The sequence below is a fragment of the Crocodylus porosus genome, unplaced genomic scaffold, assembly GCF_001723895.1.
Source record: "Crocodylus porosus isolate Cpor-Errol unplaced genomic scaffold, CroPor_comp1, whole genome shotgun sequence".
Taxonomy (NCBI): domain Eukaryota; kingdom Metazoa; phylum Chordata; order Crocodylia; family Crocodylidae; genus Crocodylus; species Crocodylus porosus.
Window position 1 is genome coordinate 34,545,076 of NW_017728886.1, and position 18,231 is coordinate 34,563,306.

General features: G+C 38.9%; 1 protein-coding gene across 1 annotated transcript in view; it reads right to left on the reverse strand.

Annotated features, from left to right (window-relative positions):
- Positions 1 to 18,231, reverse strand: part of MALRD1 (MAM and LDL receptor class A domain containing 1) — a 433,259-nt gene that overhangs the window by 291,488 nt on the left and 123,540 nt on the right. The window contains exons 14-16 of the mRNA XM_019529906.1: positions 13,965 to 14,121; positions 10,431 to 10,541; positions 9,185 to 9,398 (exon numbers count right to left, since the gene is read on the reverse strand). Of these exons, the coding sequence (XP_019385451.1) occupies positions 9,185 to 9,398; positions 10,431 to 10,541; positions 13,965 to 14,121 (482 nt within the window). The remainder of the gene's footprint in view (positions 1 to 9,184; positions 9,399 to 10,430; positions 10,542 to 13,964; positions 14,122 to 18,231) is intronic.

The following is an 18,231-nucleotide window of genomic DNA, read 5'->3' on the forward strand; positions in this document are numbered from 1 at the left end:
TCCCTGCCCTCCGGCGTGTCCACTTCGCCCCATAGCTTAGTGTCATCTGCAAACTTGGACAGAGTATATTTCACCCCCTCATCCAAGTCGCTGATGATTACTTGCATACCATACTTCCTTTAGTATGACTTGCACCTCTTTTTTAGAAGGTAGAAAAAAGTTAGAAAGATTTTTCCAGAACCTTACCTGTCACAGCAGGGGGTCACCACAGATGCATGCTCCCAGCCGTGGCTGCAAGTCAATTAAAATTCTAGCTGTGGAGCTGTAGTGAGAGTGAGCGATGCTGATTAATGGATTCTACCCCTCCTCCATTCAGCCAGAGGAGTGCAGCCCCTAGCAGCCATTCTAGCACCTATACCTCAATTTTGGAGGCCTAATTTTTCAGGAAAAAGTGTGTGTGGTATGCAAGTAAATACAGTATAGGTCACTTGGTTTGACAGTATAAGAACTGACAAGAACCTCTCCCAAAATAGAAACTGCATTTTTCTGGCATTTGAGCTCTGATAAATTTAGAAACTAAAAAGCTGCTGAATTTAATGGGAAACTGCTTTGGAAGTCTTATCAAACAGACTAAGAAGGTAATAAGCCACTGCTAAAATGTAGTGATCAGATTGGAATGGAATTTTGTGGCTTGAATCACCCTTAATGGAAATTAATCTGTCAAAAAAAGAAGCAAGGAAATATATAAACATCAAATCAAATTTTCTGTACCTTTTTTTATACATTTATCGCCATTCTGTATGGATGTTTACAATAATTTGGTTGTGCAAACAGAGTAGCCAGTGGGAGGGTGGGGGGTGGAATTGTTCAAAAGGTAGTAGCAAAGTATTACTCAAACTACAAGATGTAACTTATCAGAGCTGCCATAAGCCTATTGTAGCCCAACTTCTCTCCTGTGATCATTTAATTATTCAAAACCGAAGGCTTGCAATTAGGGAAATCATCTACAAAGTCCACCACCACTCATTGTAGCATTTGTATTTAAGTACTTTTCCCACAGAAACATGATTTCCTGAATTAATGCCTGAAGCTGTATTTGTATCTAATAAGCCAGCTAATGGTAGACAATCTTATATATAACAGGCATAGCAACTACCTTGGTAATAAGCTATGAACTTTGAACTGAAAGGAATAAAAGCAAATGGAATATGTTGTTTATTAAGTAACAGAATGGAGTTGGATCAATCAGCTAGCCAATCAACTGGACAACTGTTGACTAACTTAATACAAGCTATTTTATATCATGAATATTAGATATGGGATCTAAGTTATCTTCCTCACAGATGACTTCAAATAAACTCTTGTAACAAAAGTAGTAATCAAATATAATGAAAAAGTAAAGTAGTTATATCCCTTTCTATTAGCTAAACTTGATAAATTACAATTTTAATTTTGCAGCTGGGGAAAGGAAATTTTAATTCTGAAGTAGCCTGTTAGTTGGCCCAATTAATAAGTAAGGTACTTTGCAGAAGTATAGTTGGCAAGCTGGTGATCTAGGATGTTTGTTTTGCCACCACTGCAATATAAAATAAAGCTTTGTGGCCTACCTTGCATTATTTAATGATGTTATTTTAAATGAGTTATTCCTTCAGCATTAAAAAAAAATCAAGTAATGGTCGAAAGTTTAACTATGAAGTAATGTTGCCATGTTCATTTTCACAAAACCACTTAAAATGTGAGCAATTCAAGGACTTTTTTCAGCAGATATTGGCAGGCAAGATTCTTTGGGTTGATGTGATAACTTTCATTGGACCAACTAAACAGTTGGAAAAAATGTTATTTGCAAGCTTTTGGGCACAAATATCCTTCTTCAGGCAGTGGGAGACTCTGTTGATGTTATGAGTTCTTCAGGGTAGAAACGTGTTTTGTAAGTTCCCTTTGAGGATTAGAACTGAGAGATTGGTGAGGGAGGGCTTGTCTTGTGAGAAGTGGGCCCCCAAAGGTAACTGGATATTTTTTGTCTTTGATGGATTTGCAGTGTGCATTCATTCTAGTGTGCAGTTGTTGTTTGGTTTCTCCTAAATATTTTCCATCAGGGTACTTGGTGCACTGGATGAGATATATTACGTTTCTGGAGGTGTAGGTGTAAGATCCAGGAATGGTGATGGTTCTGTTGTGAGGTGTAGTTATTGTAGGACTGGTGGAGAGGTGTTAGCAGGTTTTATATTTCTTGTCTTGGCATGGTCTGAATCCATTTTGTGTGGTCTGGGTCATAGGAAGTTTGCTTCTGGTAATGAGGTTAGCAAGATTCAGTGCTTGTTTAAAGGCTTGGATGGGTGGTTCTGGAAAGATCTCTTTAAGAACTGGGTCTTTCTTTGAGTATGGGTTCTAGGGAAGGATGGTATGTCGTAACAAATGGTGTGTGATTCATGGTGATTTTATTTTTATACTGCAGCAATTCTCCATGTGGTATCCAGGTGGCTCTTTCAAAAGTGCAGTCTATCTCTATGGAGGAGTGTCCTTATCGAGTGAAAACCCATTTGTGATATGATGGTTGTGGGTATTCTCTGTGCAAATTCTGTGGTACCAGAGAGCTTGGCTGTAAATCACAGCTTTTTTGTTGTGTTTAAGGTGATTGCTGGTTCTGTGTAGATATGTATGTTTGTCTGTGGGTTTCTTGTATGTGGTGGTTTGTATTTTATCAATGTAGATGTTGATCATGGTGTCTACAAAGGAAAAGTTGGTGTTGGAGTATTCAACACAGAGGCTGATGGAGGGGTATCGATTGTTGAGTTTTTGATAGAAATCAATCATAGACTTCAGGATGTTTAGTCCATATGATGAAGATGTCATCTATATATCTCAGGTATAGCACGGGTTTGGTGGTATAGTTCTTGAAGAATTCTTCCAGGTGGCTCATAAAAAGGTTGGCATATTGTGGGGCCACTTTGGTGCCCAAAGCTGTGCCCATGGTCTGAAGGAAATGTTGGGTGTTGAAACTGAAGTTACCGTGAATGAGGATGAAGTGTATATGTTCAGTAATATCTTGAGACCTGTACTCTGAGTTGTAACCTTGCTCTTGTAGATATGTCAGGCAGGCTTGGATGCCATCCCGGTGTCAGGTGTTGGTATATAAGCTGGTGATATTCATGGTGGCTAGGAGGGTATTGCAACCCTTTAGCAGATGCCAGAATTCTCTCTCCAACATCACCGTTATGCAGAAATCTTATAGCCAAGGCTCCACCCACTTACTGCTGTTCTCTGCCAACATGTTTCATGTAAGGGGAGGAGCACTGGGTTCATGGACATAAACCAAGATGTGGTAAAATTATATGTATGGATTGGAGGAACCTTAAAAAGTTTAAACTAGGTTTGTAGTGGTATGGAGACCAAAGCCTTGAGATAAGTGTGGAAGCAAGTGACCTGGAGGAAGCACAAGCAGGAGGGGGCTTTCTTCAAACAGCTAGGGCAAGTTTCTCAATTGCAGGTCCTGGTTCTCGTGAGGATCTTCAATCATCTTAACATCTGCTGGGAGGGCAATACAACAGTACAGAGGCAATCCAGGAAGTTTATGGAGAGTGTTAGGGACAATGTTCTGGAGCAATTGTTGCAGAGGCAAACTTTTTGGCCATGTTCTTCTTGACCTGCTACTCACAAACAAGGAAGAATTGGGAATGTAGTAGTGGATGGCCACTTGGGCAGTGGCAACCATGAGGTGACAGTTCAGGAAAAGAAGGAAGGAGAGCAGCAGAGTAATGGCATTAGTAAAGCAGATTCTGAGTTGGCCAGAGAACTGATGGGGAGGTAGGCTGGGGGTGGGAGGTGGAATCCAGGAGAGCTGGTTGTACTGATGCACAGAAAGACTAGCAAATATGGTAGAAAACCAGCTTGGATTAGCAGGAACTTTTCAGTGAGCTAAAGACAAAAAGAAGCTTACATGAAGTGGAAATTTGGACAAATGACTAGGAAGCGGTATAAGAGCTTGGGCATGCAGGGATGAATTCAGGAAGGCCAAAGTCCAATTTGAATTTAAGCTCGCAAGAGACATCAAGGGTAACAAGATGGGTTTCTAAAAGTATGACTGCAACAAAAAGAGGATCAGGGAAAGTGTGGGACCCTTACTAAATGGAGGAAATAACCTAGTGACAGATGAGGAGGAAAATGCAGAAGTACTCAGTGCCTTTTTCACGTCAGTCTCCACAAGCAAATCAGCACCCAGACTACAGCACCTGGCAGCACAATTTGTGGAGAAGGTAAATAACCACCAGTGACAAAAGAACAGGTTATGGACTATTTAGAAAACCTGTGGTAGTCAAGGGAGATCCTGGAAGATTTGAAAAAGGCAAATACAGTACCCACCTTTAAGAAAGGGAAGAAGGAGGATCCAGGGAACTACAGACCAGTCAGCCTCACCTCAGTGGATGGAAAAATCATGGAGCAATTCCTCAAGGAATCCATTTATAATCACTTGGGAGGAGAAGTTAATTAGGAACAGTCAGCATGGATTCACCAAGGGAAGTCATGTCTGGCCAACATGATGATGAGATGACTGGCTCTATGGATGTGGAGAGAGCATTGGATGCAATGCAAATTGACTTTAGCAAGGCTTTTGATATGGTTTCCCACAACATTGTTGCCAGCAAACTAAGGAAGCATGGGTTAGATGAATGGTCTGTAAGGTGGATAGAAAACAGGCTGGCTTGTCAATCTCAAAGGGTAGGAGTTGATGGCTCAATGTCTAGTTGGCAGCTGGTATTAAATGGAGTGTCCCAGGGGTTGGTCATGGGGCCAGTTTTGTTCAATATCTCAACAACCTGGAAGATGGGATGAAGTCCCATATTTTGCCCACCCTGGTCTAACACAAATCAAACATAGAAACAGGCTCACAATCAGAAGTCAGTTTTGGATTATGACATGAACACAAAACCTTCATTATTGTCCATAAGAAGGGTTGAGTAGAAAAAGTACTTCATAAGCCTAAGCACTGTAATAATAATGGAACCCAACATCTTTTGTAACCATAAATATTTATAGAAACAGCAAGATCAAAGTAAAAAATCTGGACTGCTTTTCTTCTTACTTTAGTGAATGTTTCAAAACGATGGGAATTTTCTTTCTGCCAAACCATATCAATGCCAATCCAAAACCATCAATCCTAAATGTGAGCAATACAAATGACCATCCTACTTTGGTTTACATGGAAGAAAGACTGAATTATCAACTATGAGATAAGAAATCTTGGGGCACTAACAGAATACAAAATATGTACTCCTCTCCTTCTTCTGGTAACCTGAACGAATAATTGAAAATGACTTTTTTTTTTTTTTTTTTTTTTTTTTTTTTTTTAGATATTAGGTGAGCCTGTTCTTAAATCTTTTTTATCAGTTTAAAACCATCAGTCTATCATACTTAGAGTCTCAATTCAAAACTGAGACTGCAGAAGGAGTTATCATCTTGTGGTAACTATCACAGTGAGATACTTGTGGGAAAGTTTCTGAAATGGCTGCTTATGGTAAACTGAATACAATGTTTTAAGGCCCTCCCTCTCATTACTACCAAATTCACTGCCATTTTTTTCCCAAAACAAAAGCCTTCTTGGTTGTAACTTATATTGTCAGCAATATTAGAAGTTGATTTATGGTTGTGTCTCAAGAATGGGAACAGGGTCAAGTCAGATGCATAACTTATGCACTGTACTATGCACTGTTAAAATGAGTACACAGAATTAGAAATTTGGGTATGTATTTTCTATTCTCTTCCTTTTGGAACTTGTCTTCAAAAAAATCTAAACTTTATTAATAATTAATGCCATTTCTATCCAAAGTGAGATTAAAAAAAAGATCAGAATGTAACTTCTACATGACATTTCCACTAATTGTTCACCACTTCCACAAAGGGGAAAACTTTCTTGAGGAAATATTTTTAGATATTGTCTCATCTTTTTCATGCAGCCCTGATTAACTTGTAGCTGCTAAGGCTTATGTCTTTGATCTGGGGACCAAATTTTAAAATATAAGAAGGGAATATAAAAAGTTATATATTCATAGAAATTTACTGAGAGCAGAAGCAAGCTGATGAACTATTTATTGCACTCTGCAGATTAGATTTGACTACAGGGTCCTCCAGTTTAGTTCAAAGGAAAATTAAATTGTGGATTCATGCATCTGCTGTTCAGTCTAGTGGCCAAGATTTAAATGAGTGAGGGGGTTGCAATTTATGTATTTTTAAAAGTAGCTTTTTAAAAGATAATTTTATGAGAAACAGCTTCTGAGGCCTCCGGATTTGAGCTTCAGTCTAAGAATTTAATCTGTTATCACTGAATGTTCTGACTAATTCTATAACAAAGAGTAATAAAGGGACTAGGAGCCCCTGGTACCAGGACAAGTTACATTAGGACTCATCGCATAAATAATATGTCCAGTTTGAGAAGGAACAGGGAGGCACAGGAGACATATTACTGTCCATCATTCTTTTTATTGGAATATTATAGCTAGCTGTTCTTTCATTTCCTTACTGGAAAATAACAATCAAAGAAGAGAAAGGATTTGATTTAAGTACTTTAATGCTTCATAGAAAATAACACATTATACTAAAAATTTCTGAAATAACTGCATTAAAATTACTATAACATGGAATAAGGTTCTGCTAAATCAGAGGAAACAGAGCACTATCTGATCTGAGATACTTAACTATGTAAAAGTTGTACAGAACTGAACCATGAATGTACTAGGCTAAATTAACATTGCTATAGAAACTCAAAGGATGAGTTGGATGGCAGGTCTTCTTCTTTATATCACTGCAGAATTAATACATTGACCTTAAGTGAAATAGTGGAATTCCTCCTGTTTGAAGCTGGCTAGGAACAATCCATTTTTTATTTTCTTTTGGGTTGATTTATTTTGCTTTTTAAACAGAAAATGCATTTTCCACAACATTTTTCCATGGAAAAATTTCAATTTTGCTATATTTTTTATTTTAAATTGGCAATCAAATGAAATAGTTGAACTGGGATTGGTCATTGCAAACAACAGTTCATTTGATCAAACTGATTGAAACACTGTTTTGGATCAGCTCAACATTATCTTGAGTCTGTCTGAGTTGCTGCTGTGCCTCACACAAGTCTGAAATCTTCAGTAGGGCACCGGCTGTTTTGTTTCAGTGCTGTTTCAACTTGTTTTGAGCTCAAAACAGCAAAATCAAAACAAAATGAAAAGCTTCAAAATAACCTTGAAACAAAATGAAGGCAGTCAAAACATTTTGAAAGTTTCAAAATGCTTCAGGTTTCGAAGCTGGGCTTGCTTGCAGCTAAAGAGAAACTAAGGAGAGGAAAGGGAAAGGGGGCGAAGGACTGCTCTGATATTGACTGTGTAGTCAGCCAGTGACTGTGATCCTTCCCGAAGGTCCTTTCCAATCCCAGTGCTTGGGGGGAGGGTCAGAAAAACAGGACAGAAAGCATTATTTGAACTGAACTTTCTCTGGCTTTCACACATACAAGTGACACAAGTTTTGCTCTGAATGATTTGAAATGTAGTTTCCCAGAAACTCCTGCACCTGGAAGGCTTCGCAGCCTCAGCAGGAGCTACCATCCCTGCAGTTCTCACCCCACTGAACCTTAACACACACACGACACGAGTTTTGCTTTCAAGATTTTGAGGTGCAGTTTCCCAGAAATGCCTGTATCTATCTCCTTGAAACTTGGCAGTCTTCATGGCTTCAGAAGGGGTGATCATTTCTTCAAGTTTCAACAGAATCAGGCAAGACATTACAAAGGATCAGGTAGTTTTGTGCTTCCCCATTATAGCCTATGGACGAAATGTCGAAACAGTTTTGACGAAACGAAAAAGAACAGTGCGGTCCATTCAAAGAACATTAGGCACCCAAAAATCTCCTTCCAGAACAGAGAAAGTTCAATATGAAACCAAGTTGTAACAAAACTTGGTATTGATTTGACTTAAAAATGTACTTAACGCTTGATTTGGGAATGTTGACATTCTACATTTTGACTGAAAAAATATTTACTTCCAAAAAAAGTTTCATTATTTCACGAACTATTACTTTTTCAGAACTTTCAATTTATTTATTTATTTATCAGGCAGGGGGGGATTGCTATTTGGAATTGTTTAGAAATAAAACAAGCATCAACAGATCAGAAACATGCAACATGGAAATTAGAGTTTCCAGTCAGATCTACTCCTGACTTCCAGAGGCATGAGATCAGAATCTGTACCCACACGATAGACCAGCGGAGGCCAACTTTTTTTGGCAGGCATGCTACAAATTAGCCCCTCCCTGTGTACTACTTCAATCCCCTTTCCCCATCCAATCAGCAGCTCTGTTTTCTGATCTCTGCCCTGTGCCCCTGCCCAATTTGTTGCTCTGCTTCCTGGTCCTTGCCCTATCTGTCACTGTGTCACTTGTCCCCTACCTGTGGGACACTTGGGGCATGTGTGTTGCTGGTTGGCTTTGGAAATGAAGGCAAGTGTTTATCAGTTCAATAATCAGACATAGCAGGCCTGATCCTCAGCTGATATATATGCTCAACTGACATAAATCAAGTTACACAGATTTAGACTGGGTGGGGACTTGGCTTAGTGCTTACTCCTCTGTCATAATTATTTTTGGATGAGTTGCGTTCATGACCCTTACAATGAGACAGATGTCTGTATTGTACCAAATGATACAGAATTGGCTCACTGCGCATTTATCAAGTGTTTCCTGAAGAAAGAAGCTGTTGTATTATTAAAATACAGTATGCTGTTGTCCAATGCTCTGGAGAAGCACACTTTTGATATGAAGTACAACTCTGAATCTTAGACTACCGTCCTACCTTTTGATATCAGCTGTACAACTAAAGTTGTATGGTATTCAAGATGAAACAGTTTGCAGAGAGACCTGACAATGCCTGAAACATTAAAGCAAGTGAGACTCCCTACATCCCTGAAGTATTTTGCCTGACTTTTTTTTTGCTTTGTTTTTTTCATGTGGAAAAACATAATGTTTCTGTTGTGCTCTAACAGGCACTGTTCTCTGAATTAATGTTTTTCAAAACCTACCAACGGCACATTTTATTTTTCTGTGTGATTTAAAATTAAATTAAAAAAACAACTGACTCAAGGAATATAATTAAATTATTAACTTCATTTTGGTTTCTTCATTGACAAGCTGCCAACAGAATTGAAGCATTAACAATTCACAGCAGGCACAGTTACTTATCATAATTAGACTAAAGAACTGCCATACTTACTGCAAATGTTAGGGCTCTCATCTGATTTATCAGCACAGTCATTCATAAAATCACACAGATTATCCTTTGGGATACAGTGCTTGTTGGCACATGTGAATTCTTCTGAAGTACAGGGTCTGCCTGGGATGAGCAAAGGGGAACAGTCTTCAAAGGAAATGTCATCGACTGCCACATCTCCCAAATAACTGATACCACGTTTTGCCCGGAAAACCACCTAACAAATGTTAAAGACAAAGAGTCAAATAAAACATTGACAGATGAGCATAAAAGCTCAAAAATACACAGTCTGGTGCACAGAACAGGATGTATCTGTGTGTCCTGTAAGCCTCCCAAAGCTTGTAACAGACTATATACTGTCTTCAGTTCTTCCTGATGCAAATAGAGCTGCATAAACGTGAATCAGCACCAAGAAAGTGCGGGTCTTCTTCACCTCTGCCAAAGTTGTTGCATGACAAATATTGTGTTGGAGTTCTTGTTGTTTATGTTGTAAAGAAAACTATCATATGGGTTTACACTGCTCTTTAAACAAATGTGCAGCTAAGAAGCATTCAAAATGCTTTATATTTTCAAAAGTTCTACATGAACAGTAATCAATATTAGGCCTGTGTGTAGCAGCAGTTATTCACTTTGGATTTGGATTCAGCCAATTCGGGGGCCAGTGATTCGATTTGGTGATTTGAATCACTGTCCCAAATCGATTTGGCTGAATCTGATTCAGAGATTCAGCTGCTGCCGAATCGGCCAAATTTTCAAATCAAACAAGCCCCATCCCCCACCTGCTCTCCCAGCCCCATCAGTGGCTGCCCTGCCCAGCTCCAGCATCCTGACTCTTTAAAAAAAAAAAAAAAAGCCCCCACTCACTGTGCAATTCCACTGGCACTTCCAGTTTCATGGCTGGCGGTTCCAGGGGGTGCACAGTGCATGTCAATGCGTTACAGAGCTATAGAAAAGGGTTACTGGGATTTCCAGACCTATTATGGCTCTGTTCATTAGGCTGGAGTAATAGCAGTGGAACACTCCACAGCCTGGGATGGAGAAGTATTTCTTCTTCCTTCATATGGAATGAGGCATTGCATTGAGCTGTGATACTTGTTTTGGAGGCCAGAGAAGGAATTTTGTTCTTAATAGTCTGAAGACCAAGATTAACTAATCACAAATTATATAAGAGATGGTGTGGCAGGAGAATTATTAAAGAGAAAATGTTAATTAGAATAATCTCAATGATATGTGAATTTGAAATACACACCTGAAAATCAGAACGTACTCCTAAGAACACTTCTGCTCTGTTCCACTGTGCACCTTGGCTGCCACTTTGAGCCCAAAGTTCAGATGTCACATTACCAATTTTACTGAGTACCTGAATGGAAATAGTGAATTCCAGACATTAGTAAATCTTTCCAATTATTGACAAACTCAGTCTCATTAATATAAATTCACCTCAGCCACAGTTTTTCCTTAGATTAATTCCTTCACTTCACTTGAAAATCATCAGTAGAAAATTATTTTAAGTGTGATCTTCCAAGTAGCTGATCCTGCAAAAGTTTTCTGATATTCTCCTGCATGTATAGTAAGTTCAGGAATTTCTGAAAAGTTGTAAGGGTCAGAGAAATGCGAGACAATAGTTTCTACTAGGATGTTCCATTATCCTATTAGATTGTTCCCAGTCTGCTTCAGCAACCTGACTGCACATCCCATTTTCCCCCCAGAAATAAGCTTGTCAATTCAGTCCAAAGGAACTTGGTCTCGTTGGACAATGGAGAGTACACAAGATATCCACCTAATTTCTCACTTCAGTGAACAATCACTCAACTGGGGAGAGTCTACACTTTCCTTCATGACTAACCATTCTCAATATGCTTCACTCCAACTTCTTGAACATCCAAATTCAATTGACCTGACAATAATAGATGGATGGGAGTCTGATGGAGTGTGTCAGGTCACGTCTCCAGCCAGTACTGACAGAGCTACATATATCACTTCACCAGTTTCCAGAGCCACCTCTCTTTTCAAGGATTTATTGTCACTCAGTATAATCTTCTTAGGACAACCTGGACATTTTTCATTGTAATGAAGAAATGACATTTTTGGTAAAATGTATGCAGTCCCCTAAATGTATATGACACTGTACAACAGGTAAGCTGTGACAAAAATGTAACAAGCTTTCAAGTCAGAGGCACAAAAGGAGAGCATACAACACATTAAATACAGAAGAAAGACAGAGTGGTGCTATAACCTTGTAACCAGGATACTTGGGTTTTTATGAGTGCACTTAATAGAGTGAGGGGGAGATTATGGATATTACTGAAGAGTGTAAGGTGAAAGAGGAGAGTCTCTTTTCACCTACGATGTATGCATAAATGGACAAAAGTAATTGGAGAGACTTGTATTGCCATGAGAATATTCTGATCCTCCTCTTCAAAACTCTGCATTTTGACTTGAATGTTACACATTTTTGCTTATATTCACATATTTACCTTTTCCAATGTTCAAGGGACACTGTTTCTCAAGTAAAGTCCACCTTTGTAAACCAGAAATTCCATCTTACTACTGCATACCCGTAGTTGCAACTTTATCAAGCCTAATGTCATACCATGTTATGTCCTTAAAATCAAAGGATTCCCTATACTTTGGTGAAGTGGAAAGGCTTGTACTTTCCAATACCTTTGAGAACTGTGGCAGAGGGAGTTTTAACTCCTGGTAGGAATTCCTGGTGGGAATACCCATGCCAGAAAGGTCAAAGAATAGGAACTGGACAAAAGGCATGCCAGTGTTTATCTAGGCTGAGGGTTGAGTAGCAGATAACAAGATGTCCTTGTAAAAAGAAACATAAAATTACAGACACATAAGACAAGGATAGTAGAGCCTGGTACATGTGTAAAGCAGTGTCTTGTGGCAAGCAAAGGATTACAGTAAAAAAAAAAAATCAAAAAAAAAAATCAAACAAACATAATTAAACACAGATGAGATTTTCTGCACAGAAGATTCAAGCACATTACACTATGCCCCCACACACATCTGAATGTGCGCTTGTTGGCAGCAGTTCAGTCTGGGGTTGTTCCTGCCATGGCTGGGAGGCAGCTGCCTGCCAGCTGGGACAGCTCTTTCCACCTTGCAGAGATTAGGAAAGGTCCCAATATCCATGGGGCTGGCCGGCAATGTCCCACCAAGCTGAGAAAGCTCTTCCTGCCTCCTGTGGCCCCCCCCACTGCCTAGGATGACCAGAAGCAATTTGTTCCCGGTCAGCATCTACATGTGCACTTTGACACATTCATTTAATGTATCGATTTCTAGTACCTGAATGTACAGGTACTAGAAAATGGCACATTAAACTAATCTACTGTGCAGTAATCACTGTGCACATGTAGATGGTGATGCTTTATTGTGCATTAGATTAGTTATTGTTTTACGGTTTTATTTCACAATGTTTTAAAAACATTCTCTAAGATTCACAAAGAGTAACTCCGTGATTTCCTAACCCTTACACAAAATAAATATGGTTTGGTTAGAGGTAGACACAGCTTGCATCATTGGAGCAGCACAAGGCAGTCAGAGTGAACCAGTCAATCTGGCCCTATATTTTTAAAATAAAGTAAAACACTTTTTAAAACCATAACCTCCCTCTTATTACTTTTGATGCATACTTCTTTATTGATACTTGTCAAGCACTTTGTTTCAGATTTGCATTATATATCAGAGTCTTGGAGAATCTAGCTATTGCTATGAAGGGATTGTAAAAAGAATTTAAAACAGGAGAAATAAAATCCAGGACAAGTTTAAGTTGAACAGGTGACAAATAACACCCCTTTGTGAAAAGAAAAGCTGTCCTAATTTCCAAGTCCAGGACCGAGACATGTGTCAACTGATTTCAAGTTAGGACTCTCTTAGTGCTTATATTATTGTAATGGTTTGGAGTTATTCAGAGCCACATGGAGGTAACTGAACTGCTGGGGGGCGGGGGAGCTGTGCAAATTAAATATGCACACACTGGCTAGATCTTCAGCTGATGTAAAATAAATAGAATTTTTACAGTTTACAGCAGGTAAGAATCTGGCCCTATTTTATCTTAAATATCTTTGACTAGAGAGTTCTGAAATTACGCTATAATTCTATACTACTCATTTATTATCTTGTAATAATTATTTATACTTGGGCCATAAAACCTGACCAGAATAATATTATTGTTTTCTTTTCTTGCTTCAGATGAATTGGGCCAATATGTTGTTAAATGAGTAAGCTTTTACTTTACAGAAATATTTAAGTGATTTCCTTTTTATAGTAGAGTGCAGAAAGAGGTCTGGGTAAAAATTTTTCTTGATTAAACACTAATAGAATCTAAATTCAGCTTGTTTCAATCAAATTTAACTATGAAAAACAAATGTGAATAAAGCCACAAAGGAAAAAAAAAACTGTACTTAGAAGCTGATTTTAAAGGATCCAACAGATTATATGGTCATGCAGCCATTTCTTATTTTAGTCCTTTGATAACATCCAGCCCCAGATCCTGATGTTTAGATATGCACAAAAAAAGGCAGTTAATGCAATTCAAAACTTTTCCATGTGCAGAAGCCCTATCTGTGGCACATTTATAAATCCAGAGTTTGCCTTATAGGAGCTAACTACAGCTAACCCTTCTTTATGATCACACCATATTGAGGGCAGTGAAGTGGTGATAATCGTTCATTTTCATTTATTGGCAGTTTAGAATTCAATGAAACTAAATGACAGGCCATGAATTTTTATATAATAATTTTAGAAAATAAATGTAATGTCTCTTCAGTACCTGTAGAGAACCCACTGTTGCACCATTCATATAGTTCCAAAATACTAGCTTGCATTTGGGTCCTGTAAGAGATATGACTGGAGTAGCAATATCAGCAGTGTGACCAAAGTTTCCATTTGAACTGTCTGCATAAAGGTACCAGCCTTCCCTTGTAGCCCTGTTCAAAGAAGCATATATTACTTTATGAAAACAACACATCTGATAATCATAAATTGGTCCATATATTTAAATGGGAATATTACTCTGCATTCAGGTACCACTGTCTATGTGAGGCTGTAGATATCTGTAAATGAATCAATGCATCTCTAAAGTCACCCAAAACTCTTTAACACTGTGGCTCCAAAACTGTCTCTTGTTTCAATTATTAGCTCTGACCATTAGACACCAATGACCTGGCAATTGTACTGAGATAGGGGACTAAGAATTTGGTGCTTGTGCTTAACTGCTGAATTCCAGTAGGTCTAGGGAAGTGAGCAGACATTACAGAATCTAATAAATTGTTAGTAATCCAATTGAGCCTCCTTGAAGCCTCACAAGGAAAATACTTTTTCAAAGAAGATATAAATATATATCAATATAAATCTCTTCATTAGATCTCTAGTCATAGAATCTGTCTCTCATATTATAGCAACTCTTAAAATAAAAATATTGTTCTGAGAGGTAAAATAATGCCATAAAAACAATTCCAATAGGAGAACATATGCAACTTTATCACCAGAAAGTCAGACTATTTTACATTTACTGCATACGGCATCTTTTATTAGATAATCTCAAAGCACTTAATGAATATTAAGCCCTACTTTCTCTTTGTGAAGTAAATAAGGGATTGTCACAGGGGGCATGCTCAGGACCTGATCTTATTCTGGCCCGCCCACCTGTTTCTATGGGCACCCACCCACCTTCTTGCCTCCCATGCCTTCATGATATCTAATTAGGATGTTAATTAGGTGGGAGGCTGCCCATTTCTTGTCCCGATGCCAGGGCACTATCTGTGGCTCTGTTCCTCCCCTACACCACAGCCCATGCCTCGCAGATGACATCCACAGATCTTCACATCACTGGCCCCACACTGGGCCCCAGAATACTCCAGTCCAGACCCCAACCATATCCCTTCATATCCCTACTCCACCCTCATTCTGGGCTGCCTAGCTCCCTGAACTCTTCCCCCTCTCGGGCGTGGACCTCTGACCACACAGGCCCTGACCTCACCTCAAAGGCCAGTCAGAAACCCTAGGCCTTCAGCTCTGGGCATCCCTCGTGGTGGGCCCTCGTCCCTTGTGACCCTTCCTGCTCTGGCCCCAGTATTGACCAGTTGAGGGTGTTTCAAGTCAGGCCTGTGAGCCTCTAGCCCACTCCCTAACCTGGGTCTGCCTTCTTGGCCCTTCTATGGGGTAACCCACCTGTTTGGGACCTGGGGTTATTAAGGCACCCCAGGCCCACCTGGCCACCCACTCCCAGCAGGGTGCAGTTTTAGGTCATGCCCAGGACCAGGAGCCTCCAAACCATCCTCTTAAACTCCTGCCCTTACCTCCAGGATATTGCATGCAGCCTTGCAGCCAGACGATGTTTCTGCCTCCCTGCCAGCAGTGAACTGCTCTATTTATATAGGTGGCAAGAGATCTAAGATGACTGCCACAATCAAGCACCTGCTGGCTGTTTGTCTCAGCCCTTAAAGTGGCAGGCACCAACAGGTATATATGGATTATTTCAACCATCACTGAAATACAGCCATCTCTCAGGTCACTCTAGCTTTTGAATAGTGTGCACTATAAAAGTTCGTATAAATACAGAACTGGATTATGCTAATCCTGGTACTGAAGCCCAGCATCCTGTTTCTAAATGTGGCCATCATTAGGTGCACAGATTTTAAGGAGAGGACCATGAAGATGATTTCATCTGACTTCCTGGAATAATTAAAGTCGCAGAATATCACCCTCTAATAGCTTCATCAACCCATATTCTGTGGCTGAATTAGAGCATATTTTTAGAAAGCTGTTCTCTCTTGACTTCAGAATTTCAAGCAAAGAAGAATCACTATTTGTAAATTGTTCCAATGGCTAATTACTTTTACTGTTAAAACACTTGTTTCATTAGGCAATGTGAAGTCCCACTAATGGGTAATGACATCATAAACTCTCTCACACTATTTTCCTAAAGCCACAATCACTGGCTGGCATATGTCCTGTGACTTGAATGCATACCTCATTTACAGTTTTAGCTATTTTAAGGTAAGGGCAGAAGATGAAGTGCAGAAAAGTACCGTACTATAACAATGTGAAGTTGCCTAGAGTATTTGGTAGGGATATCAAGCTGTAAGTCTTTAGCAGGATGATATAAATGGACAGCAACTATATTAGTTCTGTGGTTCAGAACAGAGTAAAAAAAGAACACTAATGAGTTAAATCACCAACATTGATTTCCTAGAGTTATTAAGCATTCCTTCAATGTCATCCATACAAATACTGATCTAGCTATACCTTGCATTGCAGATGAGACTTTATAAAAGGATCATTGTATATGAGGTTTTGTGCATAAAACCTCTGTAAATGAAGGGCTGAATTAATCCTAATGCCTCTTTACCTAGGATTAAATGACTCTGCTCTAAATAATTAATACACTTACTGTTTTTTTTTTAAATTTAAACCAAAGTATTAAAAGATTCCATGAAACGAAGGGATATAGGCAAAAGATGGTATGTTATTTCATGGATAATTTCTCATAATTAATTAGGATACATGAGATATATATGATTCATAATGGACAAATGGAGAAATATATAAGAATTCAGCTGTACATGAAATGGGTCAACCTAAGCATATAGAGAAAATGTAAATACTTGCAGGAGAATAATAGTAATGATTAGAGTTAACATTTGTTCTGTCACCATAAAACATTGCTAGTCACAGCCTTTAATTATTCCTTCCCTATAATATTAGGGAAGTGCATGGAAGTTTATAGTAACTTTTTCCAATTGTTTTATAAATGACATATTAGTAAAGCTTGCGGTAAAAAAGCACAATGCATATCTTTAAAAGTTAGGGACATACCATCTATTCACGTAAATCACATAGCTTGTTTGTTTTCAGTGGAAACTTATACCAGTAGAATGGATTTTGTGAGACAAAAGTGATGGTCTGAGGAAATCTGAATTGGCTTCATATGTGTCTTTCTTCCACCAGTGAGATGGAGGAAATGGCTGTAGGGTATTTCTTTTATCTCCATTACCCTGCGGGGAAGATCCACGCACCCTTCATACCTATTTGTATCATTACCAAGATGAAGATGTATGTATTTGTAAGGATGCTGTTTCAGTTATAAAAGAATACAACAAAATGTTGTGTATAGTTTAGGCAAACTTCAGGTGAAGTAAATAAGGCAGCCAAAACAGTCAAGAGTTGCACAACATTTTAACCGTTTATCCTAATATATCCTAATTTCTTCTAATAAGTACGGAAATTATGCAAACCAGCACAGTTGCCAATGGCTTTCTGATTGAAGTGGGTTTGCACTTGCCATTCTCTTAACTATTCCTATTGTGCAAAAGCATTGTCAGCAATATTTAGTAATCCTGTTGTAAATTTCCTAGTTTTTGCTTTGAGCTTTTTTCTGTTAAAATCTTTCCAGTGGGTTTGAAATGGATGGCTGTGTAATTTAAAATAACCTGCTCTCATAACTCTAGCTGTTTATGCACTGCTTCAGTGGCCCAGCAAAGTCAGCTGATCATCCAATGAATTGCGTGAAACATCAAAAACAGGAGCTGAATTATGGTGGTTTGATTGCTGTGTCCCTTACAGTCATCTTACTGATATTAAATCATTTCATGAAGTCTCACACTTACATTAGTTTGCAATACTTGGTTGACTAGCACTATCATAATGAAGCATAGCTACACATGCTTCATAGACTGTGGCAGATCTTAAGGGATGCGGGAATGCTATTTCCATTTGGATGCTTAATAACTGCTCCATTTTGAAGTCCAAGGAGATGGACGACCTTGAAATGCTCTTTGCCTTAGTTTCCCTGCTTATCAGAAGTTCATATTTAGTGAGCCATATTTGACTGAACTGACTCTATTAAAAGCCATATGTAGTAAGGCCGTGCAAAGCTTCAGTCACTGATTTGATTCAGCGGAGGTTCAGCCCGATTCAGTGGCTGAATCTCTGAATCTGAATTGAATCAGGATTCATAGATTTCATAGACATTAGGGCTGGAAGGGACCTCGGGAGATCATCGAGTCCAGCCCCCTGCCCAAAAGGCAGGAAGTCAG